This window comes from Orycteropus afer, unplaced genomic scaffold (assembly GCF_000298275.1).
Source record: "Orycteropus afer afer isolate SDZICR_OR568_19922 unplaced genomic scaffold, OryAfe1.0 scaffold00124, whole genome shotgun sequence".
In the NCBI taxonomy this organism is placed as follows: domain Eukaryota; kingdom Metazoa; phylum Chordata; class Mammalia; order Tubulidentata; family Orycteropodidae; genus Orycteropus; species Orycteropus afer.
The window spans coordinates 6,922,826-6,935,584 of NW_006921711.1; the positions used below are offsets into that span (position 1 = coordinate 6,922,826).

At 45.7% G+C, this 12,759-nt stretch overlaps 1 protein-coding gene across 1 annotated transcript in view; it reads left to right on the forward strand.

The window, feature by feature from the left end:
• Positions 1–266: 266 nt before the first annotated feature.
• Positions 267–12,759, forward strand: part of TTC7A (tetratricopeptide repeat domain 7A) — a 159,963-nt gene continuing 147,470 nt past the window's right edge. The window contains exons 1-2 of the mRNA XM_007944399.1: positions 267–450; positions 7,644–7,807. Of these exons, the coding sequence (XP_007942590.1) occupies positions 267–450; positions 7,644–7,807 (348 nt within the window). The remainder of the gene's footprint in view (positions 451–7,643; positions 7,808–12,759) is intronic.

Sequence of the window (12,759 nt, forward strand, 5' to 3'; positions counted from 1 at the left end):
GAGGAGGTGCTGCAGCAGAGGCGGAGGCTACTTCTGGATTCGTCAGGGCCGTGCAGCCGGCCCTCCGGCTCAGTGGCGCCGGGAGGCGCACTGGGTGCTGCTGCTGCTGCGGGCCTGCTCCCTGGACCTCTGCTGCCACCCAGGCTCTACCCGCTGCCCGCGCCCCCTCCAACCCCGCCGCCCGAGTGTGCGCCCCAGCCTGGACGCCGCCCCCGGCCGGGTCTCCACTTCTCAGCCGCTACGCCCATGACAGCACCCGTTCGAAGATGGCTGCGAAGGGCGCGCACAGCGCCCACCTGAAGGTGGAGGGAGAGCTGGAGCGCTGCCGCGCGGAGGGCCACTGGAACCGCGTGCCGGAGCTGGTCCGGCAGCTGCAGACGCTGGTCTTGCCCGGCGGCGGAGGCAACCGGCGAACCAGCCCGAGCGCCGGATACACTGTTCGGGATACTGGTGAGTGAGGGAAGGGGCTAGTTCACAGGCTCCGAGCGCGGGAAACGCACAGCCTTCTCCGGGAAGCGCGCCCAGAAAGTCTCTAGCCGCGATAGTCGCCTAAGGGATTACCCTCACTGCAGTGCTAGTTTTAGGCTCAGTGGGGTAGTTAGGAGGGTCCTGCCCCGGGAGAAAATCACAACCAGATTGGGTTCTTTGGGGAAAGAGAGAAAAATAGAATAAGCTTTCTTTGCCTTTTCTCATCATGTTGGTAACTCTCTACCGTGAAATGGTGGTACCTGCACGTATCAGTGGTTGGGCTGGACTCTGTCCCCCAAGGTTCTCTAAACTCCAGCAGGTGAAGGCTGTGACTACTTGGGTTCCTTTTGGCTCGCTTTGACCTCCCTCCTCTTCCTCAAAGTAAATTGAGAACGGAGCTCCGTTCACAGACAAGGGTAATGTTTGACGAAGCACCAGAGCGGGGCGGTGAAGTGGGAAAGAGGCCTGGCAAGCCTCAGTTTCTTCATCTGTGGTGGAACTCAGGACCCATCCAGTTCTGGCAGTCGGAAGCTTTAGCAGCATGGCTGGTTTGGCTGGGCTGGGCTCTTGTACTCGGATGGGAAAGAACCCTGATGGGGCAGAGGGGAAAGACCCCGCCCCAGTCTCCAACATCAAGTTCTAAGAAGGGGCCTTCATCTCCGTCTGGAGAGCCCTTCCTGCGCCCTCTCTCTATGCACAGACACTTGAGAGCCTTTGTAGAAGGAGGCAGGGAGTAAATAAATACAGATATGAAGAGTTTTTAAAGACTGCCCAGCCTCTTGTTCCGTGGGAAAGACATGATAATAACAATATTATTAATAATAATTTAAAAGAAAACAAACTCACTGCCATCGAGTTGATTCTGACTCATAGTGAACCCCTTTGGATTTCTGAGGTGGTAAATCTGTATGGAAGTAGATTGCCCAGTCTGCCTTCTGTGAAGTGGCTGGTGGGTTTGAACTGGCAACCTTCTGGTTAGCAGTCAGATGCCTTAGGCACTATGCCACCATAGCTGCTTCTTATTAATAATAGTTAACACTTAACTGGTCCTCACTGTGTGCCAGACACTGTCCTAAGCACTTTAATTAACTCATTAACTACTCACAACACAAACACCCATAAGGGGAGACTTTTCCCCATTTTACAGATAAGGAAACTGAGGCACAGAGAAGTTAACTTGATCTCCCAGCCAATAAGTGGTGGAACCAGGATTTGAACCCAGGTTTCTGAGTGCATTCTTTTACCCATTAGCATTATTACCCTTCAAAGATGTATAGCATAAAATCTCTGGTCTTGAAGAGCTGGCAAAATGGACAGGGAGACAGGGAGGTAGTCAGAGGGTAGCCAGCTGTCTGTTAGATTGTGCAGCTCAGAGAAAAGGGAGAAGGCTTTAGGGAAGCAGCTGAATGTGGACAGGCTCCTGATGGGTGTTTGGGAAGGACAGGGTATGTTTGGGCAGAGAAAATGTTAGGTGGCAGGATGGACAATGGGTTTGAGGCTTTGTGGCAGTTCTGAGCATGGCAGTGAGGGATAGTGGCCAGAACTGAAGCTGCATGTTTGGGAGAGGTTGATGAGCAAAATGGATAAATTGCAGGTTCCCCTCTTTTCCCTCGGGGTGATGAGCTGGAATGGAACTGGTAAGGGTGGGAATGGGAACTAGCTCACAGAGAGGGAATTGGGGCCTGGGTGGAGAGTATGGGGATCTGAGAGGCTGGCACCACAGAGAAACAAGCTGGGCCCAAGACAGAATGGGCTGTGTTTCTGAAGCTTGTCTTCAGAGGTCTTAAGTAGGCTGAGCAGTTAATAGGTATGCCATAATAAAAGGTTTGAGGAGCCAGTGAGATTGCAACTTGGAAGTAATGTATTCAATAACATTTAAGGGACTTTTTGTTTTAAATTGCAGGACTTCTCAGAGCCTTTATCATGCTCACTTGCATGTGATATATATAAGCCAGGTTAGATTATAAATACCTACAGATGCCACATTTTCCAAACTGATCTTGATCACATTCTGGGAAACACTGTTTGGGAACTGGTTATAATTTATAAAGTGCTCTCTCTCTTTTTTTAAAAAAAAATAATCTTGGAAACAACCCTATGAGGAGGCCAGGAGTTATTGTCTCCATTTTAAAGACAGAGACACCAAGGCCCAGAGAGCTATCTGGTGGAGCTTGTACCCAAGCTTGGTCCCTGCCTCTAAGTCCACTAGTGACAGTGTGGGCCGCAGAGTACTGGTGCAGGGAGGGAGATTTAGGGGCAAGTCAACTTTTGGGTTTGGCTCTGTGAGTGAATGTTCTCCCACTGTTAAATCCAGAGACACCATCATCAGTTCACATTTGGGCATATTTGGGATTGTCTCCTGTTTCAGTTCTCTCTGCCATGAGGTTCCTTGATCCCTCCAGGGATTGCGAGCTTGCTTTGTTTTGGGGCATTGGTACTGACCCGCCTGTGGCCCAGGAGGGAGATTCTTGAAGTTCCACCAGATCTGTTGGGTCAGTGACCCGAAGCTTCAAAGCTACATAATTGGTGTGAGGGGAAGGAAGGTGCTGAGGCCGGGAGTTGATCCCCATTTTACAGACTGAGGCCCTGAGGCTCCGCTGTGTCAGTTATGTTTCCTACAGAAACTAATAGCTCTAGGAGACCAGACTCCATTCCAGGTGGAGCAGAAGGTAAAGACAGAGCTGTGGGGCTTGTCCTGGTCTAGTGGGAGTGAGGGGTCAGGAGATGCTTAAGCACACCCACACCCTTTTCCTGTCTGGGGAATTGCTCCCCTACCCCAAGGGGAAGGCAGTTGCTACTGTTTGTAGGTTTTCTTTCAAACTCACATCCGGTTCAGATTTGGTCAGGATGGCAGCAGGGGAACCCCACAGTGTGACTGGCTGTGATGGAGGCTTGTTCATGTAAAAACAAATCAAGTAGCTGAAAAGAAAACTTTATTATGAAAATTTCAAAAACATCATGTAGGGAAAAGAATGAATCCCACGTACTTATCAACCAGCTTTACTGATTATAAACTCTTGAACAGTTTTGTTTGAGCTATGCCACCACCCATTTCTCCCCTACACTTAAATATTTCAGTATATGTTTATTAAATAAGAAGTCTTTCTAAAAATATAACTACAGAGCCATTATCATTACTCCCCCCACCCCAAAATTTAACAAGTGAATTTTATAGCTGGTTTGTTAGAATCAGGATCCAAATAAGGTCACACATTGTATATGTTTCATATCACGTGTTTGTGCTTCTGCCTTATCTTTCCATCTATCCATCTCCAGTGTATAGTCCCAGCCTCATTTCTTTTTTTATGTGAGTGATTTCTTTTTTTTCCTCTTAACTAGAGGCTGTTCTGAGCATTTCTTCAGTAAATTAGCGTGGGTGTGTGGGGGACAGGTGGTCTCTCACCAGTTGTAGCTAGAAGTTCCTAGCCCTCAGCAGTTTTATGGGGTGAGCAGCTACAGTCATTACTGTGCCCCCATTTGACCTAGTGGGGAAGGGCCTAGTTAGAGACCATGGCTTGGCAGGCCAACCCAGGTCTTCAGATTGCAAAGCAACAGGCTGTGGAGAAGGGAACACAGCTTCCAAACACCGGGTCTGGGGAGAAAGCAGGTGTCTTTGAGGTGGGTCCCTGTGACCAGAGCTCGTGGGAGGGGCCTGGAGAGGAGTAGGAGCTGTCAGGAAGGTAAATGCCAGAGGCCTTTAAAACTAGGGTGAGGCAGGGAACCTTGGTGACCATGAAGTAGTTCAATCCACTGGGACATCCTTTGGGCCTCTGCTGAGGGCAAGGGGCCTGGGCTGCCAGAATCATACCTAGGCTCCCAGAGTCCAATTTGCTGTCTTCAGGAGGATCTTTCTAATGCTCCCTTGGAAGAGAGATGCCTGGAGCATTTTACCTAAACTGAATAGCAAGTGTTTTTGGCTAACAGAATATAAAAAGCAACTTGTTTTGGAGAAGGACAGGAAAGCCTCTATCTGTCTGGATTTTATTTACCACCTGAAAATCTAAAACTTTTAATTCTAGGATGTCTTTCAGTTCCATAAACTGGCCAGTTGAGAATAGTGAGGTGAAAAGACGAGGGGAAAGGGGGAGAGATGTGGGGGAAGGAGAAAGAGAATTGGACAAAGGAAGATGAGAAATAATTGAATTCCTGGCACCTAGTGAATGCCTGCTGAACAAAAGCAAATAACTGAATGGAGAAGTGAACAGGGACGGCAAAAAGGCTTGGGAGAAAGACCTGGAGTATTAATGAATGAAGTTGTCTGAAACTGACAGGTATATGAAAATATCTGTCATTCGAACAGAACAAGGGGACACTGCATGGTTTAAAATCAAGAAGGGAGTATGTCAGGGTTGTATCCTTTTACCATACTTATTTAGTTTGTATGCTGAGCAAATAATTTGAGAAGCTGGATTATATGGAGAAGAATGTGGCATCAGGATTGCAGGAAGACTCATTAACAACCTGCAATACACACATGACACAACTTTGCTTGCTGTGTTAGACCTGGCAATCTGCTTCTGTAAAGATTACCCCTGTCAGGGACAGAATAGGGTTTCCAAGGCACTGGTATCAGGATAATGTTGGCCTCATAGAATGAATTCAGAAGTGTTCCCTCCTCTTCTATTTTTTGGAAGAGTTTGAGAAGGATTAGTGTTAATTCTTTAAATGTTTGCTACTCAATCCCCTTGCTTTTACATATGCAAAATAAATTAGGGGAAAGCAGCTTGCCTAGAGTTGCACAGCCAGTTTATAACTCAGGAATGCTGGTTAGGACTAGGGTCCACTGCTAAGTGGCCCAGCCCTCACTCTCTCTGAGATTTGGAAATGGAGAGAAGATTGCCTTTCATTCTTGGCTTGATTTAATTTTTATTTTTGATTGGGTAATGTAGTCACATGAGTCAGAATTCCAAAGGTACCAGAGTCAAGAGTGATCAGCCTCCTTGCCATTTCCTCTCCCCTTGGGAGAGGAGGTTATCAGGTGTTTGTGTATTCTTTCACATACTTTCATGCATAAACACAAAGTGCCGTTTATGTATACTGGTGTGCACTTTACTTTATCAGTTCTCCTGGAGCTTATTCCATATCAGCATATACAGAGCTTCTTCATTCCATTCTGTTCCATTTTTATGCCTACATGGTATCCCTTTTTTTAATGCACTATACCTCTGGTAGCGTAGTCCCTAAGGCACTTGACTGCTACAAAGAAGGCTAGCAGTTCAAACCCACCAGGCACTCCTCGGAAGGAAGATTGGGCAATCTACTTCTGTAGTGATACCGCCTCGGAAACCCAAGGAGGGGTCGCTATGAGTCAGTTCTGACTCAGTGGCATATGACAACAACACAATGACAGTACTTTATACATCACTCCTGAGAGTGAGTGGCGGTCCCTGGCTGGACTGAGAATGCTGTCCCAGCAGCAGAAAAGACATTGGGAAAGGATGGGACCAAGCATATACATTCCTGGAGACATTGTTGGGTTCTCATTTCACTCCCTGAGCTTTGTGGCTTCCTTGCGGAAGAGGATCATATCTACTGAGTGGCAGAGGCCCTGGGTGGTGCAAGCGGTTATCACACTTGCTGCTAACTGAAATGTTGGCAGTTTGACTCCACCCAGAGGAGCTTTGGAAGAAAGGCCTGATGATCTACTCCTGAAAATCAGCCATTGAAAACCATATGGAGTACAGTTCTACTCTGGCACTCATTGGCTTGCCATGAGCTGGTGTCAACTTAATGGCAACTTAATGGCAAACCAAGTGGTGAGCCTGGCCCTCACCTATGTTGCTGGAAAGGGAACGAGTCTGTCACATAGAGCACAGTGACCCAAGGCTATTGTGAAAGCACACTTAGTTGGGCCAGATCTCAGACTTTGTACAGTAAATGCCTAGCTCCCATCCTGAGTCTCTCTGCTAAAGGTAGCAGGAACATGGTGGTCACAAGGCTGGTGGTGCTTTCAGAGTGGTAGAGGGAGGTAACATATGAAACTCAGCAGTATGATATTACCTGCCAGGTGGGATGTCTGCAGATGAGGGGACATACATGAGAGTTCTTTGGAAACCATGTCCAAGGGCTTGCCTTGTGTGGTAGTTAAAGTTGTGTGTCAACTTGGCTGGGCCTGGTTGAGTGGCTGGGCAGCTGGTGGTAGTTATTCCCCATGATGAAACTGGCAGTTTACTCCATGGTGGCATCTGCCACAGGGAGCTGAGTAGTTGCTTTAGGGATGTGGTCTGCTTCCCATATATAAGAGGCAGCTTTGGGAATGGTCTCTAGCTTATGGTATACTTGGAACCCTGCATGTAGCCGAGTTGTTATTCTGCAGCCTGCCATGGCTCTGCTGATCTCGGGACTTGAAGTGGACTTGAATCAATGGCCTGCCGTGTGGTTTGGTAACATCAGGACTGTGCCATTTTATTTGTCAACCTTGGGCTTGTCAGCCTCAGCAGCCAGTAGCTGCCTGAGTGAAGAGATGCCTCTAGCTTCAGTGGGCTGGGAGCAAGAGGCAGAGCTGAAGCCCAAGGTCAAGGGGCTTTCACCCAGCCCCTGGAGCCTGGCACTTGGAACTCAGACTTAAAGCCTCCAGAATTGTAAGAGAATACATTCCTGTTTGTTCAAGCCATCCCATTTATGGTATCTTCTGTTAGAGTGGCAGTAGGTAACCGAAACACCTTGAAACATGAGTAAATCTGCTTCCCACTATAACACTTGCTTTGGCTGCTAGGTTTATACCTGTGTCATCTTAAAATACCTTAAAAATGGAGAGAACAATTGTGGTTATATAGAAATTAGGAACATGTGAAATTACATTGTTAGGTCACCTCACATGTTTTCCTTCAGTAGTTTGAGGAGAATTCCTTCTTGGATTAAGAACTTATACCCACTGCAAGGCACCAATATGGTTTTGTCCCTCATTTTAAAGTCTGAAATTCTGGGAATTTATGCCAAGTCCTATGAACTTTGGGCTCCCTAGCTAGAAAATAAATGTAAAAGGGCAATTTGTAATGTACTTACATTTTTTCATTGAGGGCTGAGTTTGTGAAAAATGTGTTTACTTTCTCAGATCTGAGTCATTCCTACACTGCTGGGGGCAGGTGGGGTGGTGGGCACAGGGGCATGTACCACTGTACCTTGCTCAGGGGATCGCTGACCTCTGCCCACTGTGACCCTGTCCTGTCTTTCAGATGACTTTGGGAAATTGCTCCTGGCTGAGTCCCTCCTGGAGCAGTGTTTGAAGGAGAACCACTCCAAGGTAAAAGACACCCTCCCTTTGCTGGACAAGAATGAGCCAAGGATAACTGAAGCCAAGAATTATCTCAGTGGTATACTTAGCCATGGGAAGCTGTCGGTAAGTCATCAGCCCTCCATGCCTGGGTCTCTCTGCCCTCCTCCAGCCTCCCATCTGCTGTCAAGCCCTCCTTGGGCCAGTTGATTGCTTGAGCAACAAGCCCCTCTTAAGACTTGTCTCTGCACTGTTCAGTGCAGTAGCCACTAGTCACATGTGTCTGTTAAACACTTGAAATGTGCTTAGTGCAAATTGAGATGTACTGGGAGCAAGAGGTGTGGTGGGCACAGGGGCTATAGGTATAGAACATACATTGGATTTTAAAGACTATAAAAGAGGATACAAAATATCATTGAATTTGTATATTGATTACATGTTGAAGTGCTAAAACTGTATATATTAGATTAGATAAAATATGTTATTAAAATTAATTTCACCTATTTTTATTATTTTTCCATGGGAGAAAGATGTGGCAATCTGCTTCTGTAAAGATTTACAGCCTTGGAAACCCTGTGGGACAGTTCTGATTGTCCTGTGGGGTTGGAATGGAGTTGATGACAGTGGGTTTTGATTTATCATTTTTAATATGACTTCTAGGAAATTTAATGTTACATACATGTCTTGCATTTGTGGCTTATGTATATACGTCTATTGGACAGTGCTGGGTTGACCTAAGTACTTTGGGTTCTTGGTAGGTCACAGGGAAATAGAACCCAGTGAGCATGTGATCTAGTTAGAAGCAGGCACATACAGAATTGGCTAGTGACAGAAGTGCTCAATAATAGAGTGAACCAAACTCACTGCGATCGAGTTGATTCCGTAATAGAGCAAGCCAGTTTAAATCCATTGTGTATTAATTGAGCACCTACTGGATGCAAGGCCCTGAAGGAGGTGTTAAAAAAAGAAAAAAAAAAGAAAAAACAAACCAGTTGCCACTGAGTTGATTCTAACTCATGGTGATCCTGTGTGTGTAGATTAGAACTGGGCTCCATAGGGTTTTCATGACTGTGACCTTTCAGAAGCAGATTGCCAGGCCTTTCCCTAGGCACTTCTGGGTGGGTTTGAAATGCCAACCTTTTGTTCGCAGCCAAATGCTTAGTCATTTGTGCCACCCTGGGACTCCTGAAGTGGTATAACTAAACCAAACAAAACCCACTGTTGTTGAGTCAATTCTGACTCATAGCGACTCAGTAGGACATAGTAGAACTGTCCCATAGGGTTTCTTTACTAGAGCAGACTGCCACATCTCTCTCCAATGGAACGGCTTGGGGATTTGAACCGCTGACCACTGACCTTTTGGTTAGCAGCCCAGGGCTTAACCACTGCACTACCAGTGCTCTTCTTGAAGGAGCCATAAAGGGGAATATAATTATAAGTTTCTCTGAGATCTTTGCTGCTCAGAGTATAGTCCCTTCACCAACAGTGTGGGCATCCTTGTTGAGCCGGTGAGAAACACACCATCGGAATCAGAATCTGCATTTTAACAAGATCTCTTTGTGATTTGTGTGCACATTTAAGGTTAAGACCGTTAAAGATCACAATTGTGACTGATATTCTAAGCCATAATAAGGGTATGGGTTATGTCATTAGAGACCCAGAAAGCAAGTGATTTTTCAAGAAATGCTTTAAAGCAATATATTTACTGACTTAAACATTTGATCAAGCCCTTACAGTATGCAAGTCATTGTGTTATGTACTTTTAGGGCAATAAAGATAAATCAAGCATGGGCCTCACCCTCAAAGAGGTTGTAGGACCACTGAGAAGATAAGTTCTATTAACAAATAAATAGCCATGGTCCAAAGTGGACTGTGATACCATAGGAGTGGTGTGCATGCATGCCACAGGAGTGAAGTTCAAGGGGGCCACTTCGCTGGGGTGGGATGAAGAACAGACTCAGAATGACAGTAGTACTAGATTTGAATGTGTCTGAGGACTGGACTATGTATCAGGGATGGATGTGGATGCACAGAGATTGGTCTGGGCACTATCCAAGCTAAGGAAGCAGTGTTGTTGTTGTTGTTACGTGCCATCGAATTGGACCCGACTCATAGCGACCCCTCCTTGGGTTTCTGAGGCAGTATCTCTACGGAAGTAGATTGCCCCATCTTCTTTCCGAGGAGTGGCTGGTGCGTTTGAACCGCCAGCCTTCTGCTGAGCAGTCAAGTGCCTTTGGCACTATGCTACCAGAGTATTCCTACAGGAAACAGGAAGTAGATCAATTTAGCAGGAGTAAAGAGGAATAGTAGGTAATGAGGTTGTGAAGGTACATTGGGAGCAGAGAGAAGGACTTGAATATCAGACCAAGAAATGTGGGGCTTATTCTGTAAGTAGTGTGTGTATGGGGCAGTGTGGGGAGGTGTACTGGAAGTCTGTTGTTAGTTGCCATCGAGTGGATTCTCAGGGTGACTCTATACATGCAGGGCAGAACTGTTGCATAGAGTTTTCAAGTCTGTGACCTTTCGGAAGCAGATTGCTAGGCTTTTCTTCCAAGGCACCTCTGGGAGAGTTTGAGCTGCTAACCCTTTGGCTGGTAGTTGAGCATTTACCTGTTTGTGCCACCCAGGAATAGTTATTGTTTTCAGGCTCCTTGACAGTGATTATTGTAGCTCTAGAGGTTTGCATTGGCTTAAAATAGCTGCTTGGTGCTGCACATATCCATTGACCTCACGGCCCCTTCACTTCCTCACCTGCCAATTGAAACAGTGGGACTTGATGGGTGGGTTCCAAACTTTTCCTCCATCAAGACCCTTTTTTATTTTCTTCTTTCCAGTAAACTTCATTCAGTTTTTTTTAAAATAACAAAAGTGATGTATACTTATTGTAAAAAATTAAACCAGTAAATAGTTTGAATAATAAATAAAAGTCTTTGTGTGCCACCCCTAATCCCATGCCCACCTCCATACTCAGAGCTGAGAGCTAGTTACCCTTTGGTATGGGTTCCATTTTTCTGTACATTTGCAACCCTGCATACACACATGGAGCCTTCTTTTCTTGTTAGAATCATAGGAGACATATTTGACAACATGCTATTTTTCACTTAGAACTTTCTCTTGGTGCTTACTCCATGCCAGTATCTCATTCATTGTATTGGCTGAATAGTTTTCATGTGCATTATATTGAGAGCTTTGGTGGCATAATGCCTAAGGCATTTGACTGCTAACCAGAAGGCTGGTGGTTCAAACCCACTAGTCACTCCTCAGAAGGAAAATGAGGAAATCTACTTCTGTAGTAATACTAACTCGGAAACCCAAGGAGGGGTCGCTATGGGTCGAAATCTACTTGACAGCAGTGAGTTTGGTTTTTGGTTTTGCATTGTATTGGAGATTGCTTTGTCCACCATAGCACACTTATTAAATATAAGTTTTACCATGTTTTATCAATCAAAGACATGCATAGGTACCAACAACAGTGAGAAATCCACTGTTATCCCAGTGTATATATTTATTTCCAGACCAGAGCAAGAAACTTGCTCTTGATCAGGCAAAATAAAATGATTAAAAGTAGTTTGTGGGAGTTTCTACCTTACCCCCAAAGGTCAGAATGTGTCTGGGGGTGATTTTTCTTGGCAGTGCATGAAAACTCATGTGAATCCCTGAGACTTCTGAGTAGCTCTGATGGAATGAGGAGAGATGGGGTAGGTGGGTCCTGGGATACCCACCCTACATGATTTTGAGGTCCTGTGCAGCTCAGTTCTGTGGAAGTGAGTGAAAACAAGCTATTTGTCATAATGTCCCTTATCCAGGGAGCACCCGGAATTGCATTCACTCATCGATGCCTAACAGTGACCCAAGGTGCTGTTTCCCCTTACTCAATTTCCAAGTGAAAAAACTGGCACCTGGGAAGGTTAAGACACTTAGCCAAGCACCACAGTAGCAGGTGCTGGATTCAAATCCAGGCTTGTTTGCTTCCGCATCCCAAGTGCTCATGCTTTTTGCTACTTCTCATCTCTGCCTTTCAAAGTACTAGAGAGGAAATAAAATAATGACCCGGAAACTTGGATTAATGTTAACATTGATGACAGCGCTCTCTTACAGGCCTCATTTTACCTCTCTGAAAATATTTTCTCATTTGTTCTTGCCTCTGGGTTTCTGCGTGAGGCCCTTCATTCTTCCCTTTTCATTGATGAAAGACTGATGCACAAAAAGAATAGGTGACATACCTGATCTGCACAGCAGAGGGACAATTAACCCAGACTGGCCAACTTCCTGCCTAGTGTCCTTCCAGACTAAGAACATTTCAAGTTCAAATGCACAGGTCACAAAGAGTGTTGCCAGCTTTTTATTTTGCCAAGTAAAGGGATTAGAAAAGCAGGGGGGAAAAGGAAAAAACGAAACCAACTACAAAACTGTACCATCTCCTCCTATTGCCATTACCACATGAAAGAAAGACTATCTTAAGACCAAGAAACAAGACAGCTATACTTTCAGGACAAAAGGCAGCCTTTTAAATAGTATAAATTTAGCTTTATGAACTATCCACTACCTTGTCCTTAATTTTTCCCCAGCCTGATGGAAGCTCTGCTGTAAACTGTCATTGGTCCACCAGGAACCACTACTAAGCACACCCTGTCATCAAGCCCTGAAAGGTGTGCTTCTGAGCTTATTACCTTTCCTCCCTTTATAGGAGAAGAGGGTAATAATAATAATTACTCAGACCCTGTATTTATCTAGTTCCTTTCTCAAGAAAAGTTCAAAGCTCTTTTTTGGACTTTGCCTTAGTAATGCTTTCAGCAGCCCTGTGATGGAGGTCAGGAGTGGGTGTTGTTATTTCTCCCTTACCAGTGAGGCAACAGAGGCTGAGCTGAGAGGGCAAGTGCCCAGGGCTTGAAGCCAATGGGGGTGGTGAGAGAGTCATTGCCTAGCTTGTAGGGTCTGTGGATTATGTGCTTCTGAGGATATGAAACTCTTGGCCTGGCCCAAGGAATAGGTGGCCTATTTGCAGAGGCCAGCAAATGCCCTTGAAAAATTAAGCATTGGAGAGTTAATCAATAGTCAGAGAACACATAAAGTCAGGC